General features: G+C 42.6%; 1 protein-coding gene across 5 annotated transcripts in view; it reads right to left on the bottom strand.

The window, feature by feature from the left end:
- The window catches only part of zbtb47b (zinc finger and BTB domain containing 47b), a 338,016-nt gene that overhangs the window by 123,752 nt on the left and 190,989 nt on the right, over positions 1 to 23,275 (bottom strand). For all 5 annotated transcript variants that reach the window (XM_072508103.1, XM_072508102.1, XM_072508101.1 and 2 more), the window contains one exon: positions 11,181 to 12,551. In XM_072508103.1, coding sequence (XP_072364204.1) covers positions 11,181 to 12,470 — 1,290 coding nt within the window. In that variant the 5' untranslated portion in view covers positions 12,471 to 12,551. The remainder of the gene's footprint in view (positions 1 to 11,180; positions 12,552 to 23,275) is intronic.

Raw genomic sequence — 23,275 nt, 5'->3', positions numbered from 1 at the left:
GGGAGGAAACCGGAGCACCCGGAGGAAACCCACGCACACACGGGGAGGATGTGCAGACTCCGCACAGACAGTGACCCAAGCCGGAATCGAACCTGGGACCCTGGAGCTGTGAAGCAATTATGCTACCCACAATGCTACCGTGCTGCCCGCCGCATTTGGAGAGCCGGTGCAGACATGACAGATCCAATGGCCTCCTCCCTGTACCGTAACAGTTTTGCAAATCTGTCAACCAGAAGCTTGAATTGTCCCAGAAACCTTTAATTAATTACTGCCAAATCCCAGAGTGTCCAAAACAACTTGTTTCCTTCAACTGACATCTAAACTGTGGAAGTCACAATGTGGAAGGGGGTGCAACAGATATAAATGATAACTAAACCAAGCAATAAAATGCAATAAAGCAAAAGTGAAGGAAAAGCAAACTAGTTTCAAGAACGTTTCTTTAAATTTGGCGATGAGAGCAAATGCAGCATGTTGTACAGCTAGAAGTATTTTATAGAAACATTTGGATACTTGATAATTATTTTGTCGATTTGGAAGAAGAATCTTATAGCCTAGGCATCCATCCAACCCATTGGAGCTGTATTGACAATTATGGGGCTCAGGCATCTTGGGCTACAGGACTACTCAATAATAAAGGAACCAGTAAATTGATGATGTTATTGGTTAGGAGCAAATCTACGATAACAAAATTAACGATAGTACTGGTGGGTAGCTGAGCTTACTACTAGAAGAACAAACAGACTACATTTAACATTAGCCTGCCGGTGGTACTGAGCTATTTTCATTCTTGAAATTTACACTGGACAAGTAACTATGCATCTCCTCCTGAAGCACGTGATATGGGTTCATTAAAAAATCAGCTTCCCCTGGTGATTAACACAATATAGAAAGTGTAAAACTAAACCCACAGAGCAGAAATATCCCAGGGTTGAACCTTGGTCGGTGCTGAATTGGATGGATACCCCAGATAATTGAGGGAGGTAGCAGTAGCTAGATGCACATGAAAGTTCCATCCTAAAATGTAATCTTTCAAAAGCAGTTGTAAAACAAAACAAACAAATCAGCATACAAACAAGCTACCACCAAAAAGCATTCCACAGATGGATCAGTATAGCAAGGGTTCCTCTATAATGCATTCACCAGTTCAAAGCAGGGCCGGGCATCAATAATGAGGCTGCATCAAGATTCATCTGATAAGTCACACAATGGAAGGAACACAGAGCACCATTGTGCAAAAAGCATGGAGTCCATGTTTGGACCCAGAGAGCAACTATGTTATGTTAAAATTGCATTCAACAATCCAGCGTACCAGCCTCCCCGAACAGGTGCCGGAATGTGGCGACTAGGGGCTTTTCACAGTAACTTCATTTGAAGCCTACTTTTGACAATAAGCAATTTTCAATTTTTCACAAGATCAATGCCATCAGGTTTAGTCAGTGTTGTCACTAACCTGATTACTGTAATACTGAGCCCTCTAATTTGCACCAGACCACTGGCTGAACTTAAGCATTCTCATTAGAAAAGTAACATAAATTCCATCATGTCAAAAATGTAAAAGGAAAACTATTCCAAAAATAAATCATAAGTGCAAACATTGCTGAAAAGTTCACACTGATTATTGCTTTAAATTTAATTTAATTTTCGAAATGCCAACATACACAATTTGCCAACTGGGAGAGCATAAAAGGAAAATGGGTCAATTGGTAGTAGACACACCCAAATAGCAATAAAATATCCACTGCTTTACACAGCACTTTTCTTATCACAGGGTACCACTCTCAGTTTCTCCCCTTTCAATTTCTTCTTTCTGATCCATGGCTGGAGATTGCACCTGACTATTATGTACTCCAGAAGCATGAATTCTGAGTGACGTGTACCGCCAGTCAGAAACGCTTGATTAGCATACACAGGGCTCTTAACCACATTCAGAGATGCTCAAGCGAACATTTTCAAAAAGTTCCCAAGTGGCTTGACAAAAAGCCCCGACTGTTGGTTTAGAAGTTGGCACACACCTGAAGTCTTGCAGGCCCAACTTTCAAAAGAACTTGGGGATCTTCTAAGAGGAAGCGATTAAGGAAGTTGGGTTACAAACCTAAAGTATTTTGAAGTTTGCAGGCCAATTTAAACAATTTAGGCAGAACTCGAAACTGAATGAGACAACAGGCATTTTGTGCCATTGGGTTACACAGAAAAGCCACATTATCCAAAATCAACAAGGAGAAAAATAAATATTCAAGGATGTTAAAATGTAACTCCATTATACATGTTGTTCGGGAGCTTTGTTAACAGTGGAGCAGCACCACACTACACGATAAACAGGACTGGGAACATGATTAAAAAGATATCAGAAACCCTCTGCACACCATGAGAGACAAAATGAGTTGAACCCAAACAGCAAAAAAAGCATTGGGGATGGTGGTTAAAGGGAGGTTCAGAGAAGCAGATTTTAAGAACTTTTGATGGTTAGGAGAGATGCGAGGAGGACGATGGGATCAAGGATAGAACTGTAAACTGGAGGGACGATTGATGTACAGCGGCAAGGAGGACGATATTTTTACAGTAAAGTCATAGAGTTTGATATCACAGCAAGAGGCCCTATATGGTCTATCGTATCTGTACTGGTCATCAAGCACCTATCTATTCTAATCCCATTTTCATTGGTATGTAGCCTTTTATGCTTTGGCGTTTCAAATGCTCATCTAAATGCTTCTTAAATGCTGTAATGCAAAAGGATAAACGCAAAATGAGGGGTAAAAAAGAAGCAAATAACAGAGATGTTGGGCAGCAGAGAAATTTATTACTCCTCACAAAAATTCAAGCTGACAACTGGTTTCAAAATCAGAGGGGACTGGCATCACAACATCAGTGCATAACAAAGCACCCCATTAGAATCAAAGAACAGTTTTAACTTTATAAAACTATCAGATACGAAACATTTGAAAATAAAATACTGCAGGGTTCCACAACTTTCAGCAAAATTTAACAATCTGCATGAATAAGTAAAGCCTACTTGTCAACATGGCATTCGTGCAAATGCTGTTCACAGCAAAAAAGGTATTCAAAGTGTGACAGGGGACATTCAATGCAGGAACTCACAAGAATGCTATATTTAACTTTGTTGACCTCTATACTTGATCCCCTTGGATCCTTCCAACTGCAAAGAAAAAACAAACCCACTGGCAAGTGAATGAAGGTCACCAGCATGAGCACAGAAAGCAAGCACATTCCTGAGGCTGACATTCACTTTAGAAAACTGAAGGTCTGCATGCCTGATGAAGCCAGGATGAAAAATGCCGAGAAGGTACAGCGTTCCTCAATTCCCAGCATACAGGGGGCCCAGCAACTTTAAATTCTTGTTTTTTTTTTAATTGAGAAATCAAGGTGAAGGTCCTAAGATCCACAATCCAGAGGGTAACCACATTGCTGTGGACCTGGAGTCACTTATAGGCCAGACCATTTAAGTTTAGCAGATTTCCTTCCCAAAAGCATTAGTGAACCCATAGGATTTTTACAACCATCGTTGATCATTGATCGTTTCATGGACATCAATACTGAAACTAACTTTATATTCCAGATTTTTAACCCGAACCTAAATTCCACCAGCAGTTGTGGGGGTGGTGGGTTTTGAACCCATGTTCCCAGCGCAATTGCCTTATCCTTTGGCTTACTGGTCCAGTGACATTACCACTACCCCCAATGTGTGACTCTTCCAATGGCCCTCAGCAAATGGCCAGTCAGTCAAAGCTCTTCAGAACTGGCCATTCTTCGATTGGAACAATGTACTTTTGATTCAACCTGGATTGATTTGACAGCATCTTAATGATCAGTTGTTTCATAAAGCAGTTTTGGAACTTGAAAATGGGTCCATTTTGTTACCTTGGCAATAAATGCCAACATGCCATTTGCCTTTCTAATTGCTTACTGTATCTACATGCACATCCAAGAACCTCTGAACAACTTTTACTAATTTCATGTCATTAAAAAAATATTTTGCCTTTCTATTCTTACTACCAACATGAAACACCTCATGTTCCAGCTACCAACTTGTTGTCCAATCATTTAACCCATCTATATTTCTTTGCAAACTTTTCATGACCTCCTCGCAGCTTGCATTCCCACCTATCTTTATATTATAGCAAAATTAGATACATTCCTCTGTCTCGTTGTCTAAATCATTTTGCTGATTGCAAATAGCCAAAGTCCTGATGTGGATTTTCGCAGCACTCACTAGCCACAGCCTGCCCACTTGAAAATGTCCCATCTATCCTTACTCTCCTTCCCATTAATCAATTTCCTATCCATTGTAATATATCACCCTCAGCTCCATGAACCCTTATCTTTATCACCTGAGGAAGGAGCAGTGCTCCGAAAGCTAGTGATTTGAAACAAATCTGTTGGACTTTAACCTGGTGTTGTAAGACTTCTTACTGTGCTCACCCCAGTCCAACGCCGACATCTCCACACCTTATCTTTATATTAGTGCTATTTTGGGTGGCACCTTAGCAAATGCCTTTTAGAAATCCAAATGAACTACATCTACTGATTCCCCTTTATTTCCCCTACACCCACAAAAAACTAAAATTTGTCAAACATGATTTATTCCCCTTTGCAAAACTGTCCTGCACCTGACCATGTTATGGTTCTCCAAGGTCACTGTTAAGATTCCCTCAATAATAAGTCTCAGCATTTTGCCAATAACTAGCCTGCAGTTCCCTGTTTTCTCTCAGTCCTTTCTTGAACACCCGGTGTGACTGGAATTTGCTCAATTCCAGTCCACCGGGAGTAAAAGTCACAATACGGTCAGCCGTGATCTTACAAATGGCACAGGAGTCCTGTTTCTGATGTTCTTACGAGTCTCTCTACTTTTCTTTCTGAATTACCTCAATTTCCTCACTGGCTGCCATTTCTTATTTTTAAAATAAATTTAGAGTACCCAATTTTTCCAATTAAGGGGAAATTTAGCTTGGCCGATCCATCTAACCTGCACATCTTTGGGTTGTGGGAGTGAAACCCACGCAGACAAGGGGAGAATGTGCAAACTCCGCACAGACAGTGACCCAGGGCCGGGATTTGAACCCCGGTCCTCAGCGCCGTAGGCAGCAGTGCACTGGCCTCCATTTCTGATAGGTAACTTGTGGAGAGACAAAATATGTGTTCAACATATGTCATTTCCCCATTGCTTGTGGCAACTTTGACTGTCTCTACCTCGAAGAGACCAACAATTACTTTAGCTACTTTCCTCCTTTTTATATACCTGGAAAAGCTCTCACAATAGGTTTTGCTATTCCCAGCTAGTTAATGCTTATATTCTAATTTCTCGATCAACTGTTTGGTGGCCCTTAGCAGGTTTCTAACACACTCTCCGATTTATTTTCTTTTTTTTCTTTAAAAAAAAAAAAATTTAGAATCCCCAAGTCATTATTTTCCAATTTAGGGGCAATTTAGCGTGGCCAATCCACCTAACCTGCACATCTTTGGGTTGAGCGGGTGAAACCAACGCAAACACGGGGAGAATGTGCCAACTCCACACAGACAGTGATCCAGAGCCGGGATCGAACCTGGGACCTCGGCGCTGTGAGGCTGCAGGACTAACCCACTGCGCCACCGTGCTGCCCCCACTCTCTGACTTATGACTATTCATGACAAAATAAGGATCTTTTTTAAACTAATAAAATTCTTTTACCTCTTTAGAGAGCAGGATTTTCCTGCTGTGCTGTTTTTTTTATATGAAATAACTTTCAAACCCCTTCATTGAATGTTTCCCATGTCATACCATTTACTCAAACTCAATCAACTTAAACTGCTCCCCCTTCATATTTATCAAATTGGTTTTGTTTAATCCTATTTGAGACTGGAATACTTCACTTGCAAACCTAATCTGGAATTTAATTATATTACGATTAACTTTTCCCAGCAGATCGTTTGCTAATTAATCATAAGCTATTGCACAATACTAGATCGAAAATAGTTTGATCTCCAGTTAGTTCAACAACATAATGTTCCAAGAAACTGTTATGAAAGCATTCTACAAACTCCTCAGAGCACATCCACCATCTACAAGGAGTGTGATGGAATACTCTCCACATGCCTGGATGAATGCAGCTCCAACAACACTCAAGAAGTTCAACACCATCCAGGACAAAGCAGCCTGCTTGATTGGCATCCCATCTATCACCTTAAACTTTCACCTCCTTCAAGACCAGAACACCATGGCTGCAGTGTCTACCACATACAAGATGCACTCCAATAACTTGCTAAAGTTTCTACCACAGTGCTGCCAAATCCCATGATCTCTAACACCCCGGGCAAGGGAAGCATCTGCATGGGAACAATACCACCACAAACACTTTCACAGTCCTAACTTGGAAATATATTGCTATTCCTTCTGAATGCTTGGTCAAAATCCTGGGACTGCCTACCCAATAGCACTATGAGCACACCTTCACCAGACAGGCTGTTCAAAAAAGAGACTATTATCTTTTCAAGAGCAATAAATGCCCACATCCAATAAAGATTATTTGCAAGAACCCAAATCTGTGCCTTGGAACAGGTATTTGATAGATCTGCTAACTCTGCATTGTGTTCAAATGTTATTACCTTATGAACCACTCTACAAACAAGTGTTTGATAAACTTTTAATTATGGTGTTGAACAAACAAGACAGCTAGTTCACCTGTTTGACATTACAAATGATTAAAAATGAAATTTTAAAAGTTCAGATATTAAATGGGACATTCTGGGAACTCATAGAATTTTAATGCATCCGGTGATGAACTAAAGCAGTCGAGGGTTAAGGTTTTGTGATGGCCTCACACCACTTACGGAAATATGTCACACTCTCAGCTTAAGGGCTTTGCTGTTGATTTAACTACTTCGTTCTTGAAGTACTCCAGACATTTGTGCTGACGTGAAATCTAAACTCCTCTCAGTAATCTAAAACTGGGCACACAATAGAATCAGATTAATTAATCTAAGTATGGGATATGATGACAAAATTTGAAACCAATTTTGCTATCTGATTATTGTGGTTGCTGAATAAGTGCCGCTTGGTACACTACTGATGACCCGTTCCATCACTATTGATTATTGAGACTAGACTGATGGGCAGTAACGTGATGAAGGGGACCTCTGGAGGAGGAGGCAGAGATGGATTATCCATTTGCCACTTCTGGCTGAAGATTGTTGCGAATGCTTCAGCCTTATCTTTTGATCCCCCACCCCCCCTTGTCTTGTTTGTCCTGCCTAAGTGCATCACCTCACACTTATCTGGGTTGAATTCCATTTGTCACTGATCAGCCCATCTATATCCTCCTCACTATTTACCACCCCACCAACTTACTGATCAACTCTCCTACATCCCGTGTTGCTGCTTCACCAGGTTGACACCTCATTTTTTGGTATACCTGATGTTGCTTCTGGCATACCCTCCTGCACCCTTCATTAAACCAGAGCCGATTGGTAATAGTAGGATGGGGATATGCCAGGCCATGAGGTTACAAATTGTGGTCGAGTACAATTCTGCTGCCACTGCTGGCCCACGGCATCTCATGGATGCCCAGTCTGGAGTTGCTAGATCTGTTCCAAATCTATCCCATTTAGCACAACGGTGGGTCTGTCCTGTTGGTGGGACAGTGGTGATCTGGTACATAGTCACACTCGTCGAATCATAACTTAGATGTCAGGCTGTTTTTTGGCTAGTCTGTGAGACAATTTTAGCACAAGCTCCCACGTGTCAGTAAGGAGACTTTCTTTTGAGATTCTCCTTTTGAGACTTTCTTTTTAATAGTTTTATATAACTGAGGCATGCTAGGCCATTTCAGTGGCCATTTAAAAGTCAACCCCGTTGCTGTGGATCTGGAGTCACATGTAGGCCAGACCAGGTAAGGACGGCTGATTTCCTTTCCTAAAGGACATTAATGAACCAGATGGCCTTTTACGACAATTGACAATGGTTTCATGGTCATCATGAGACTTTTACAGATTTTTATTGAATACAAATTCCATCACCTGCTGTGGCAGGGTTCTAACCCTGGTCCCCAGAGCATTACCACGGGTCTCTGGATTACTAGTCCAGTGCCACTACGTCACCGCCATATGCCTTTCTAACCTGATCTCCCATTCAAGCCGGTCGTGGCTGATCTGGTTGTGGTTTTAATTCCACTTTCCCATCTGTCATGTCTATCAAGTCTGTCCAACCCTGCCTTGAATAAATTCAATAACCCAGCCTCCACTACTCTCTGGGGAAGAGAATTCCAAAGACTAACAGCCCTCAAAAATAATATCATCTCAGTCTTGAGGTTTCTTTTTAAATTTTGCCCCATACTTTTCATCTCCCCCACAAGTGGAAATTCCCCCCCGACATCAAGCCTCCTCGCAACGTTATATGTTTCAATAGTGTCACCTCATTCTTCAAAACTCCAATGGGTTTAGGCCCAACCAATTCAACCTTTCTGCATAGGATATGTCCTTCATCCCAGTAATGAGTTGAGGGAGTGTTTTCTGCACTACTTCTAATGTAATTGTATCTTATTTTCAAATAAGGAGACCAAAACTGTACACAGTATTCCAGATGTGGTTTTGCTGAGGCTCTTTATTGCTGTAGCAACACTTCCCTACTTTAAGATTCTATTCCTCTTGCAATGAATGGCGGCACGGTGGCACAATGATCAGCACTGTTGCCTTACAGCACTAGGGACCTGAAAAAGCCCAATTTATCTCTGCTATTTGCCTCCTGTTAGCTGATCAATCCTTTATCCATGCAGATATGTTACTTCTTACATCATGTTCTCTTATCTTGTGTAGCAACTAATCAAATGCCTTTCGGAAATCAAAGTACACATCTACAGGTTCCCCTTTATCCAGCTTGCCTGTTACTTCCTCAAAGAACTCTAATACATCAGTTGAACACGATTTCCCTATCGGAAAGCCATGTTGACTCTGCTTGATCACATAAGATTTTTTTTTTAAATCCTGTTGTTATCTCCTTAATAATAGTTTCTAACAATTGCCCCAAAACAGAGGATAGGCTAACTGGCCTATAGTTTCATCCTTTCTGCTTCCCTCCTTTCATGAATAAAGTTCCAATCCACTGGAACTCTTTGTGAATCCAAGGAATTTTGGAAGATTATAACTATTCCTGCAGCTATTTTTTAAAGACCCGTGGATGCCGACCAGTCTTTAGGTGCAATAGTTTTCCCAACATCTGTTCACTCGTATTCATCTTTTGATTCTCATGTTTTTTGTGAAGTTTTCGAAGTCTCTTACAATGATGACTGACACAAAATACCTACACACCTCCTTTGCTATATCCTGTTGTCTATTATCAATGCTCCATACTCTCTATTTACTCTTCAGTTACTCTCTGCACAAACTCTTGCTATCTATTTTAATAATTTATATTACTAGCTAGCTTTCTCTCATACTTGCCTACCAAACCCATGACCACTATCAACTGGACGGACAAGGGCAGTAGATACCTGGGAACAGCATCACCTGCAAGTTCCCCTCCAAGTCACTCACCACCCTGACTTGGAACTATAATCGCCATTCCTTCACTGTCGCTGGGTCAAAATCCTGGAAATCCCTCCCTAACAGCACTGTGGGTGTACCTACACCACATGGGATTGCAGCAGTTCAAGGCAGCTCTCCACCCCTTTATGAACGGCAATTAGGGATGGGCAACAAATGCTGGCCAAGCCAGCGAAGCCCACATCCCGCAAAAATGAATTTTAAAAAAGCTTTCTCCCCTCTTGTTTTTAAAAAAAGTCATTCTTTGATGGTTCTTAAAATCTATCCAATCCTGTGACCTACCATTAAACTTTGAAGATTTGTACAGTGCTTCTTTCGATTTGATCCTATCCTTAACTTCTTTATTTAGCCACAAATGAAGCATCCTTCTCAAAGAGTCTTTCTTTCTTCTTTAAATCTTTGCTGAGAGTTATTCAATATCTTCTTAAAAGTCATCCACTGCCCCTTACAACCTAGTTTCCCAGTTCACTTTAGCCATCTCTGCTTTTATACACATATAACTACCGTTATTAAGGTTTAAAATATCTGGCCTTAGGCTTCACCTCTTCAAACAGAATATGAAATTCTGTTGTGATATAATTGTTGTTACTTGAAGGCTCAGTTTCCAGGAGGTTATTGATTAATCCCATCTCACTGCTCATTACCAGGTCCAGAATAGCCTGGTCTATAATGTATTGCTCTAAGAAATTGTCCATGCTTACATTTTAAGTTGTCACAACTTTTTATTTAAGATGATTCACAATCTCATACATTTTAAACTTTTTTTAAAAAATTCTTTCACAGGATGTGGGTTTCCCTAGCCAGGCCAGCATTTGGTGGCTATCCCTAATTACCCTTTAGGTGGTGGTGTCAGGGTGCGTTCTTGAATCGTTGCAGTCCATGTGGTATAGGTATACTCAAGTGCTGTTAGGGAGCTCCAGAAATACGATCTAGTGATAGTGAAGGAAAGGCAATATATTTCCGAGTTAAGATAGTGTGCGGCTTGCAGGGGAACTTAAAGGCAGTGGGTGCTCCCATGCATTTGCTGCCCTTGTAGGAGTAAAAGTAGGCCATTCGGCCCCTCAAGCCTGCACCACCATTAAACTGGATTATGGCTGGTCTTCGACTATCCCTATATCTCTTGACGTCATTGGAATCTACAACTCTTATCAAATTCTGCTCTGAATATACTCAATAACTCTGAGGTAGAGAATACCAAAGATTCATCTCTGACTGAAGAAATTCCCCCCATCTCGGTCCTAAATGGCTTACTTCTTATTCTGAGACAGTGTACCCTGCTTCTAGAACCCCCTCCTTACCATTCTTAGTGACACCATTTTATATTATCAGTAGATTTTGACGCAATTACATCAAGTAGGTTGCATAAATAATTTAAACTGCTTGACCAAAAAAACTCAAGAAAATAATTATCACTTCTGTAGGGTACAAGGTAATATGAAGATTAACCGGAAACCGGCAGAGCAACCAGTGGAGTGGAGAGAAAACTTAGAACAAGTTCATCAGCTGCACGGACCTTCTCCGAATTGGTAAAATGATAGGCACCTACTACAGGATTGGAATTGGAATTCTGAAGATAACATATAATGAAGGGACATTAGTTTAACTTTTAATCCAAGTGCCATTTAGAGACTATAATGGAGATGATGACCTACCTGAATGCTTTTCTCACAGTCAGTCTGGTGATGCAGTGATAGCTCACTTTCCAGTACAAATCGCTTGCCACACTTATCACAGATCTGCATGCGGCTGTGTGTGACATTCATGTGTTTCTCTAGGTACCAGCGGTTATTGAAGACCCGGGGACACTTTTTGCAGGGGAAGTGCTGTTTCTCTTCGATTTTCACCTTTTGATTTGAGCCATTAGAATCCTTCTTTCGCTTCCGACCTCGAGTGCTCACTTCCTGTTTGGCCTGTCTCCGTGACCTGCTGGGAGCTGCAGGGGTTGAGCCCTTGGAAGCAGTTGAGGCTCTTGCTGGTCTTCGTGTTGATTGCCCGCTTTCAGTTTTGACTTCTGCAGTATCAGGAGTATTATCACCTTCATTTACATCTTCGTCACTCTCTTCCACTTCCTCCTCTTCTTCTTCAGTAACATCTTCTTCATCCTCCTCTTCATCTCCATCATCAGCATCATCATTCTCCTCCTCCTCCTCCTCATCCTCATCGTCGTCATCATCCTCTTCATCATCCTCCTCTTCGTCTTCAGGACACCTACCTAGTACAGCTGTAGCCTCTGAAGGTGAAGACATACCCTCAGCCCCTTTAGAAACGTTCAGAGTCTGGTTGTTAAGGTTAACCTCCACGATGATTTGTTCCCTGTTGTACGAGCCCCGACTGTCCGAATCATCATCCAACTGTTCAGTATCTCCCTCAATCTTGCACACGGTTTGTTCATCATTCTCCTCCTTGTAATACTGCTGTTTTGGCGAGTGCTGTTTCCCAGTGTTGTCCTCCACACGCACAGAGTATGGATTGTTGCCTTCTCTAGCATAGATCTTGGGGTGTGAATCCACCTCCTGCTTGATTTCACGGTAAAACTGACAGCCAAGGGGATTGCTGCGGCTTTCCTGTTTTGACATATCGCTAGCCACTGTTGTCAAGTTCAAGGACCTGCTATCTATTAATTCTTGACACGAAGTGGCAATATCATTCATCTGCAGAACTGCAGCAGCGTTTAGCACATCCTGCACATTGCAGGCGTTCACCAACAGTTTTGAAGTGTAGATAAAGTTAAGGATTTGCTGAAACCCTTGTGACGTTAGAGCTTCTAATGAAAGCTCGACACGTTGAAGCTGTTTGTTTTGTGTAAAGAGGGAGTGAAAAAACTGGCTGTAGGCCGCAAGTACGCCTTTGTGAGCGGGAAACGTGTTCTTCTGGCGCACCAATACAATGTCTACATCACACAGGTCTGGCTGAAACAGGCGCTGCTCATTCAGTCTGTCCATCAAACAAGTAAAGTGGAGGGCAACATCCTCCACCAGAGAATACTCAGTGGAAGGGTAGTCAGTGGTCTTTTCAACTATCAGCTGAAAGAATAAAAGAGAAAACAAAAATATCAAAACTTGGCAGAAAGATTCTTTTTTACATTCATAGAGTTTTTAAAAAATATATAATTCAAAAGCTCAGGTAGCCAATGACAACCTGAAAAAGCGACCATCAACCTTTTCAGAACTTAAATTTGACCAAAACAATTATGATTTAGACATTACACAGATGGGAACGAGAACATTCACCTCAACTGGTCCATGACACTGGCTCTTTTTACTCACTAATTCATAGCAATTTGTTTCAATTTGTGTCCTCCTCGCTTCCATCTCCCCACAAACACACCAACCTCTTACAGGCATATAGACACTCGGCTATCAATGTCTCAGGGTGGCTCACCCATGTAGCTCATTTTAAGTGATCATTGGAGGGTATTACATTGGTGGAGGACGTCCACATATCTGAAGACAGGGCCCTTCAGTGATATGACTCAAGATGCCGAAGCTAGCCCAACCGACTGGCCCATCCACCGGGTCTTCCTAGTCGAAACACTGGGTAAATTAGCATGCATTTAATAAACACTTTTTAAAAAGTCAGGTGGTGATGTCCACAACAGTGGATTTTACCATAGGAGCACCCAATATTATAAGTTTGTACTAAAAGTTTTGTTTATTCAGTTAAAATTGTTGGGAGACAACCTTTCAGAAGTTCAACTCAACATGTGTATGCATGTTTGAGATGCTGGGTTGGTTTTACATGATGAAAGAAAAATTTGCATTTCTAAGCACCTTTCACGATGAGGGGGTTTCCCAAAGCGTTTTACAGCCAAAGAAAGCTTTTAAGAGTAGAAATAATGCAGAAAGTGGCAACCAATTTGCATTCAGCAAGTTCCCGAAAACTTCAATTTGATAATGAACAGATAATGTTCATTATAAATATTGGCCAGAACACCAGGGATAACTCTCCTGCTCTTCTTCAAAGTAGTGCCATGGGATCTTTTATGTCCACCAGACAGGGCCTTGATTTAATGTCGCATCTGAAAGGCAGCAACTTCAACAGTGCAGCACTCCTTCAGTATTGCTTACTGATGGGAATATAACCTATCAGGAGTGAGTGTGCTACCAACGGAGCCCAGGCAGAAGTCATCATGCTCACTATCAGTGTGTCAGACATTACGTTCAGATGGAACAGATTTATTTACAACTTAATTCAGTTGGAGTGCAGAAATACAAATTGCATGCAGAACAAAAAGAGTCCATAATGGGTTATTCCTAATGAGTATTAAAAAAAAAAAGGATTTCTTCTTCAAATTCCTGGTAACTCATCAGGTAAATTTGAAGGCTTTATCTCAGCATTCTTTGCAGTGTCATTTCTCATAAGAAAGGTTTACCATCAGGTCTTTTGCCAGCTCGAACAAAAATCATAAAAGTTGTAAAATGTCCTGGCTATTGTCCACTTATTTTCTGTTGAGGTGGATTTCACCTCAAAGAGTTGAGTCAAGTCAATTTATTGGCACTCCGCAGTGCTCGTGGTCACCTTCTCAATTGTACAGCGGCAGTTGGCCTCTTTTATATATGTACACACTTGGTTAGTTCCTCATTAGCTGGGGGGGTTACATACACAATCAATTAGGCCCCCCTAGCAACAATTTGCTTCTAATCACATTCCTCTGAGACCATCCGTTAACTGACGTCCACAACTCCTTGTCCACAATTACAAGGATCACAGGTGTCTCAATAGTTAACGGTCAGGTTGTCAGAAACAGAATGACTCAGCAATTAATTGGAACATTGCAGATGCCAGTAGGTCAGTTAGAGAATGACTCGCCAGTAACTGTACTTATCAGGTCATTGCAGAATTAGATTGCCGTGGTGAGTAAGCTAGTATAGAATGACTCAGCAGTCCACACTATTGCAGGCATAAGCTAATAATTAAACATAATAAAACAGAGATTCTTAATGAATAAATGAATAACCTCTAATGTAAATTTCCCTGAACAACACCCTGTGCAGTAAGAGAGTTTCCTTTTTAAATTTCTCACTCACAACTACATCAAATGACTGGGGAATGTCTTTGTTGTTATTGCTTCCGACTTTTCCCTCATTTTAAGACTATATAGTGCAAGTCAATAGTTTATAAAAGCAACCGTTAAGTTTCTATCAACACAAAGAGGGAAAAAAAACATCTGCTTCCTCTGTGAAGCAAGGCAATTTTTTCCCTGAGTGATAAAGAGCTACCAGCACATACTGTAAACGCTAAGACCATCTAAACTGATGTGGTAAACGTCAGAGTATCATTGTTAAATCCTCCAGAGGGTACAGACATGTGCTAACTGACACAGTCTTGTAGATTGGCAAAGCTAAAGGAGGAAAAGGATTTGGTTGGAATTCTTGATCAGTCATTTGACATTCTGAAACACTATAATGTGATTATCAACCCAGCTAATTAAATACCAAGACGCATTCTGAGCACCACATTTTTGGAAGGATATCAAAGCCTCAGAAAAAAAGTGATTTACCAGAATGGCAAGGGAGATATGGGATTTCTGTTGCATGTGGCGAGCCTAGTAAAACTGGGATCATTCTTTTTGGAATGGAGAAGTTTAAGGGGAGATTTAAAAAGTGTTCAAAATTATTAAGTCGTCGTCTTCTTCAGCGAATGAGTAAGATTGTCCGCCTAAACTCATGTCATTGGTCATGGATTTTGTGGGTCCTTGCGTGGCTGATGAGACCGGTCCTAGAATCGCATCTCCGGACGCACAATCTGCACGTGTTTCCGGGAGGTGGGATTGGTCCTTGGACTAGAAATCAGTGGTACTTCTTTCTCAGGCTCCTTTTCCGGGCCTCCTCTTGTCCCTTCAATCAGCAAGTTCCTCCGAGTAGGTCTCATCTGAACACAGGTCTCCCAGGCACTGACGTCTATGCTGCATTTAGCCTTCAGGATGTCTTTGAAGTTCTTCCTTTGTCCTCTTGTTTGGGAGCGTTCCCCGAGCTCAGCGAAGATGATTTGCTTTGAAAGTTGAGACTGTCCCAGCGGAGTTGGCTTTGGATGACCATGGCCTCTATGCTTGTGCTCCTGGCTCCTTCAAGGATGCTGATTTAGTACGCCTGTCCTCTCATATTTATATGAAATGCTTCCAGTGACAGAGGGGTCAGGGATACAGATTTAGGGTAATATGCAAAACCATTGGGAGCAAGAGGAGTGTTTCTTTTCAAATGCAAGTTGTTGTGATCAGGTTTTGCATGCAGTTTATATTTGCATTCTCCATGATGTTTGAATACACTGTGCTTCAGCTTGATTAATGTATAAACTTCAGCCTGAACAACAAATTCAATAGAAACTTTCAAAAAAAAGATTGAGTAAATATTTGAAGGGGAAAGAGTTGCAGTTATGAAGAAAAAGAAAATCAGGGGAATGGGGCACCTCTATGCTGTATCATTTACAAGAATGCAGATACTGCAAGGCCATACCCACAGAGCTTTCTGCTACTCACTTATCATCAAGGCAACTCGCCACTATCTCCTTCCGAAGGTAAATAGAGACCAACAATAAAAGCTGCCATTGTCAATGACACCCAGAACCAGAATTATTTCTTCCGAATCATAGAATCCCTACAGTGCAGAAGGAGGCCATTCGGCCCATCGAGTCTATACAGACCCACCGAAAGAGCTCCCCACCTAGGCCCAATTCCCATAACTCTATAATCCTATCTAACCTAACCGTTGGATACCAAGGGGCAATTTAGCATTGCCAATCCACTTAACCTGCACATCTTTGGAAACCTATGCAGACACGGAGCGAATGTGCAAACTCAACTCCATTTACGTGGAGATATCTCTGCATTATTCTCTAACATCGCAAAGTTGCAAGCTCCCAATTTGTTCATTTATCGGGCAGATCTTCTTTCTAATTTATCTGGGTCAATTCCCGCATTTTCTTGATGGTCTTCTGTATCCAGTCATCTACTTTCTTTATCTTTGAATGATAATTCCCAATTTTTATAGTGGACCAAATGATTTTGCAATCGCAATATCCTAGATGTACTCACTTGCTTCCTTTCATTCTTTTGGAATAGATCAGCTTTATCCTCTTAATCTGTAGCCTAGAAAATTGACCATTAGATCATTTTTCGTCATGTTCTGGACACAAATCAGTGTGAAATTATTCACTGCTTGATGCTTAACACGATCACTTTGTAAAGTCATGTTCTGTGCCACTAGAAATATGTAGTTCATTTCAGAATCTTTCACATTAACTGTCTGTCGTCAAGACAGAACATTATAAATGGGATGCAAGACAAATTATATCCACTGGGCACTACAGCGTTAATAGTAGCTAGTTAGAACAGTGGGTAACTGTTACACAGCACAACAGAAAACATCAAGCAGCTGTTGCTACTCTTGCTAGCCATCAAATCTTGCTCATCAGTTCTTGCAATTAGACACATTAATATTTCTACACTGAGGGGATGATCACCATTAATCCAATGCAAGTTAATACTAAGTCAGTATGTTAAACAAAATCACCCCAATTTGTGCCACTGCCTTTATTTTTAGCCCAGTGATTTGTGAAGCTCAAAAACAAACTTCCAACAGCCCAAGCTTGAAGGGCAGCACGGTAGCATGGTGGTTAGCATAGTTGCTTCACAGCTCCAGGGTCCCAGGTTCGATTCCAGGCTTGGGTCACTGTCTGTGTGGAGTTTGCACGTTCTCCCCGTATGTGCGTGGGTTTCCTCCTGGTGCTCTGGTTTCCTCCCACAGTCCAACGGTTAGGTGGATTGGCCATTCTAAATAAATTGTCCTTGGTGTCCAAAAAAGGTTAAGTTGAGTTACGGGGATAAAGGGGATAGGGTGGAGGTGTGGGGCTTAGGTAGGGTGCTCTTTCCAAGGAGCGGTGCAGGCTCAATGGGCTGAATGGCCTCTGCAGGTTCGATGGGCTGAATGGCCTCCTTCTGCACTGTAAATTCTATGATAATCTATGCTAACAGCACAAATAAAATGAGCATAGTATCCAAAATGTCTCTCACTTGCCATTATGGTTTACTGAAATCCTACAGACAACACTGTGAAGTGGAATGACAACTGTTTTTTGAATGTTTGAACTTGTGTTAAAATATGCATCACCTTCAACAGCACCTTCCAAACCCATGATCTGATCTCTAGCGAGAAGGACAAGAGCAGCGGACACATGGGAACACCAGCATCTGCAGTTCCACTCCAAGCCACACACCATCTTAACTTGAAACTATCATCATTCCTTCACTGTGACTGGGTCAAAATCCTGGAACTCCTTTCCTAACAACTCTGTGGGTGTACCTACACCACATGGACTGCAGCAATTCAAGTCAGTGGCTGACCACTTTTTGTAAAGGTAATTGGAGATTGGCAGTAAATACCAGCCTAGCTGGCAACACACACTCAAATGAAACATTTAAAAACTCAATTCACTTCTATTACTCAAATTTGATTTATTTCTCATTGTGAACAGAAACGCTGTGGATATATACAGATATATCCGGGTGCACCAGTTTCCTCCCACAAGTCCCGAAACACGTGCTGCTAGGTGAATTAGACATTCTGAATTCTCCCTCTGTGTATCGCCGGAGTGTGGCGACTAGGGGCTTTTCACAGTAACTTCATTGCAGTGTTAATGTAAACCTACTCGTGACACTAATAAAGATTATTATTAAATGAAGTACTTACACTGGATTTTTGGGCCGTTTGTAATGCAAATCTGCAACAATCACTACTACACTCAGTTGGAACTTACAATTCAGTCCAAAAATCAATTTGCTGTTCACTGAGATATTGGTAAAGCAGAGGGTTGGTTGGCTTAGTTGCCTGAATGGCTGGTTTGTGATGCGGAGCAATGTCAACAGTGTAGGTTCAATTCCCGTATTGGAAAGGTGACCCATGAAGACCCTGCCTTCGCAACCTTGCACCTCGCCCGAGGTGTGGTGACTCTCAGGTTAAATCATCTCCAGCCAGCTCTCTCTCAAAAGGGGAGAGCAGTTTATGGTCCTCGGCCACTTTAACTTCACTGGTTAAGCAATAGTTGTTAGAAATAGTCTCATGGGCTGTGAAGCATGTTCAGTTGTCTTAAACCCATTAAAAAACCGCAAGAATGCAAGAGGGCTCAGAGGGGGAGAAATTGATAGAGAGGAAGGGGACAGGAGAGAGGAGAAGAGAGAGAACAACAAAAAGGGAGAAGGTATGAAATAAAATCACAAAAACTTCTGAGCTGACACCTTCCAAATAATGGCTCCTGGCCCTTCAACATCACCCATTTGAAATTCTCATTCAAATCCTTCCTTATCAGTAACCTGCACTATCCCCACATCACCTTTAGAGTCATAGAGGCCGACAGGAAAGAAAAGGCCTTTTGGTCTATCGCATCTGTGCCGAGCAACAACAAAAACAAATTTAAAGTCCCCAATTATTTATTTTTTCCAATTAAGGTGCAATTTAGGTGGTCAATTCACCTAGTCTGCACATCTTTCAGTTGTGGGGATGAGACCCACGCAAACACAGAGAATGTGCAAACTCGACACGGACAGTGACCCGGGGCTGGGATTGAACCCGGGTCCTCAGCACTGAGGCAGCAGTGCTAACCACTGTACCGCCCATAACTACCTAAGTATTCTAATCCCATTTTCCAGCACTTGGCCCATTGCCTTGTCATCCATCGCAAGTGCACATCTCAATACTTAAATGTTCCGGGTCTCAGCCTCCGCTGAGAATCCCACCACCGTCTGGGTGAATAGGTTTTTCCTCAATCCCCTCAAAATCTCCTGTCCCTTACCTTAAATCTATGCCCCGTGGTCATTGATCCTTCCACCAAAGAGAAAGGTTTCTTCCTGTCTACGCCCCTCATAATTTTATACATCATGTCTCCCCTCAGCCTGCTCCAAGGAAAACAAAGCCAGTCTCTCTATAATAATAATATTTATAAGTGTCACAAGTAGGCTTACATTAACACTGCAATGAAGTTCACTGAAAAGCCCCTAGTCGTCACACTCCGGGGCCTGTTCGGGTACACAAAGGGAGAATTCAGAATGTCCAATTCGCCTAACAAGCACAAGCACTTCTTTCAGGACTTGTGGGAGGAAACTGGAGCACCCAGAGGAAACCCACGCAGACACAGGGAGAACGTGCAGACTCTGGACAGACAGTGATCCGAGCCAGGAATCGAACCCGGGTCCCTGGCACTGTGAAGCAACAGCGCAAACCACTGTAGTACCGTGCCACCCCCTAATCTCTCTTTATAGCTAAAACTCTCCAACCCAGGCAACACCCTGGTAAATTTCCTTTGCACCCTTCCCAGTGCTATCAAATCCCTCCTATAATATAGATTCCAGAACTGCATACAGTACTCTAGCTGTGGCCAAGCCAACATTTCATACAGTTCCAGCAAAACCTCCCTGCTCTTAAACCCTATGCCTTTTAAACCCTATGCCTAATAAAGGCAAGTATACCATGTAGCTTCTTAACTACTTATCTACTTACCCTGCTACCTTAAGGGACCAGCATACATGCACACCAATGTCCTTCTGATCCTTGGTGCTTCTCCAGGATCCTGCCATTTATCATGTATTCCCTTGCCTTGTTGGTCCTGCCCAAGTGCACTTATCCAGATTGAATTCCATTTGCTCTGATCAACCCATCTATATCCTCCTGTAATCTAAGGCCAGCCTCCTCACTATTCACCACCCCACCAATTTTCGTATCATCTACGACCTTACTGATCAACCCTCCTACCATTTATGTAAACCACAAACAGCAAGGGACCCAACATTGATGCTTGCGGGACCCCACTGGACACAGACTTCCAGTCAGAAAAACACCCCTCGACCATCACCCTCTGCTTCCTGCCCCTCAGCTAATTCTGGATCCAATTTGTCAAATTTCCTTGGATCCCATGGGCTCTTACCAATTAATCTCCCATGTGGGACCTTATCAAAAGCCTTGCTAAAGTGCAAGTAGACTACGTCAACTGCATTGCCCTCATCTGTACACCTGGTCACCTCTTAAAAAAAAAAAAATTCAATCAAGTTGGTCAGACATGACTTGCCCTTAACAAACCTACTATACTCCCTGTACACACACGACTGCGTGGAAAAATTGGTTCCAATTCCATCAACAAGTTTGCTGACGACACGACCATAGTGGGCTGGATCTCGAATAACGACAAGTCAGAATACAGGAGGGAGATAGAGAACCTAGTGGAGTGGTGCAACGACAACAATCTATCCCTCAATGCCAGTAAAAGTAAAGAGCTGGTCATTGACACACCCCTGTCAGCATCAACGGGGCTGAGATAGAGATGGTTAACAGCTTCAAATTCCTAGGGGTGCACATCACCAAAAATATGTTCTGGTCCACCCACGTCGCGCTCCCAACAGGAAAGCACAAAAGCGCCTATACTTCCTCAGGAAACTAAGGAAATTCAGCATGTCCACATTAACTCTTACCAACTTTTACAGATGCACCATAGAAAGCATCCTATCTGGCTGCATCACAGCCTAATATGGCAACTGCTCATCCCAAGCCCGCAAGAAATTTCAGAGAGTCGTGAACACAGCCCAGTCCATCACACGAACCTGCCTCCCATCCATCGCCTCCACCGACACCTCCCGCTGCCTGGGGAAAGCGGGCAGCATAAGCAAAGACCCCTCCCACCCGGCTTACTCACTTTTCCAACTTCTTCCATCGGGCAGGATATACAAAAGTCTGAGAACGCACACAGATTTAAAAACAGCTTCTTCCCCGCTGTTACCAGACTCCTAAACGACCCTCTTATGGACTGACCTGATTAATACTGCACCCCCTGTATGCTTCACCCGATGCCCGTGTCTATGTATTTACATTGTGTACTTTGTGTTGCCCCATTATGTATTTACTTTTTATTTTATTTTCATGTACTTAATGATCTTTTTGAGCTGTTCGCAGAAAAATACTTTTCACTGTACCTCGGGACATGCGACAATAAGCAAATCCAAATAAACAAATCTAAATCCATGCCGACTGTTCTTCATTAATCCTCGCCTCTCCAAATGGAGATTAATTGTGTGTCTCAGAATTGCTTCCAATAGTTTCCCCACCACTGAGGATAGATCGACTGGCCTGTAGTTTCCTGGTTAATCCCTTACCCTTTTCTTGAATAGTGGTACCAAATCTATCCTCCGGCACCTCTCTTGCGGCCAGCTGTTTCCCATTTCCTCCTTTGCCTCTTTACTTTTAAGCCTGCCAGGCCACTCAGAACCTCCTCTCCTACATTAATGTCTTTGATTTTATCACAGTCCTTCTCCCAGATTTCTATACCCACACTGTCCCTCTCACTAGTGAACACCGACTCAAAATAATTAATTTACACCCCCACCTACGCCCTCCAGCTCAACACACAAATTAGCACTGTGGCCCTTAATGCACTTGTAAAACAACATCAAATTTTCCTTTATTTTACCTGCTAGCAACCTTTCATGTCCTTTCCTAATTTCATTTTAAATTCCTTCCTGCACATTCGAAGCCTCTAGGGCTACCGCTGTGAGCCCCCAATATCTGCCATTAGCCTCCCTTGTTACTTTTATCCAATACTATATATCCCTCGACATCCTGGGTTCGCTGTATGTGTTGCTTCCACCCTTTTTATTGATATGAACATGTTGTTCCTGCACTCTCCCCATTTCCTTCTTGAACGCTTCCCACTGTGATGCTGATCGAGAGGGCACCCTTCCCAGACCATTTCACTGTGATGTTGATCGAGAGGACACTGTTCCCAGAACATTTCACTGTGATGCTGATCGAGAGGACACCGTTCCCAGACCATTTCACTGTGATGCTGATCGAGAGGACACCGTTCCCAGACCATTTCATTGTGATGCTGATCGAGAGGACACCGTTCCCAGACCATTTCACTGCAATGCGGAGTGAGATGACACCATTCCCAGACCATTTCACTGTGATGCTGATCGAGAGGACACCGTTCCCAGACCATTTCACTGTGATGCTGAGTGAGAGGACACTGTTCCCAGATCATTTCACTGTGATGCTGATCGAGAGGACACTGTTCCCAGACCATTTCACTGTGATGCTGATCGAGAGGACACTGTTCCCAGACCATTTCACTGTGATGCTGAGTGAGATGACACCGTTCCCAGACCATTTCACTGTGATGCTGATCGAGAGGACACCGTTCCCAGACCATTTCACTGTGATGCTGATCGAGAGGACACTGTTCCCAGACCATTTCACTGTGATGCTGAGTGAGAGGACCCTGTTCCCAGACCATTTCACTGTGATGCTGATCGAGAGGACACCGTTCCCAGACCATTTCACTGTGATGCTGATCGAGAGGACACCGTTCCCAGACCATTTCACTGTGATGCTGAGTGAGAGGACTCTGTTCCCAGATCATTTCACTGTGATGCTGATCGAGAGGACACTGTTCCCAGACCATTTCACTGTGATGCTGATTGAGAGGACACTGTTCCCAGACCATTTCACTGTGATGCTGAGTGAGATGACACCGTTCCCAGACCATTTCACTGTGATGCTGATCGAGAGGACACCGTTCCCAGACCATTTCACTGTGATGCTGATCGAGAGGACACTGTTCCCAGAACATTTCACTGCGATGCGGAGTGAGAGGGCACTGTTCCCAGACCTTTTCACTGTGATGCTGATCGAGAGGACACCGTTCCCAGACCATTTCACTGCGATGCTGATCGAGAGGACACTGTTCCCAGACCATTTCACTGTGATGCTGA

This window comes from Scyliorhinus torazame, chromosome 6 (assembly GCF_047496885.1).
Source record: "Scyliorhinus torazame isolate Kashiwa2021f chromosome 6, sScyTor2.1, whole genome shotgun sequence".
NCBI lineage: Eukaryota > Metazoa > Chordata > Chondrichthyes > Carcharhiniformes > Scyliorhinidae > Scyliorhinus > Scyliorhinus torazame.
The sequence above is the reverse complement of the archived record's forward strand: the minus strand, read 5'-3'. Positions and strand labels throughout refer to the sequence as shown.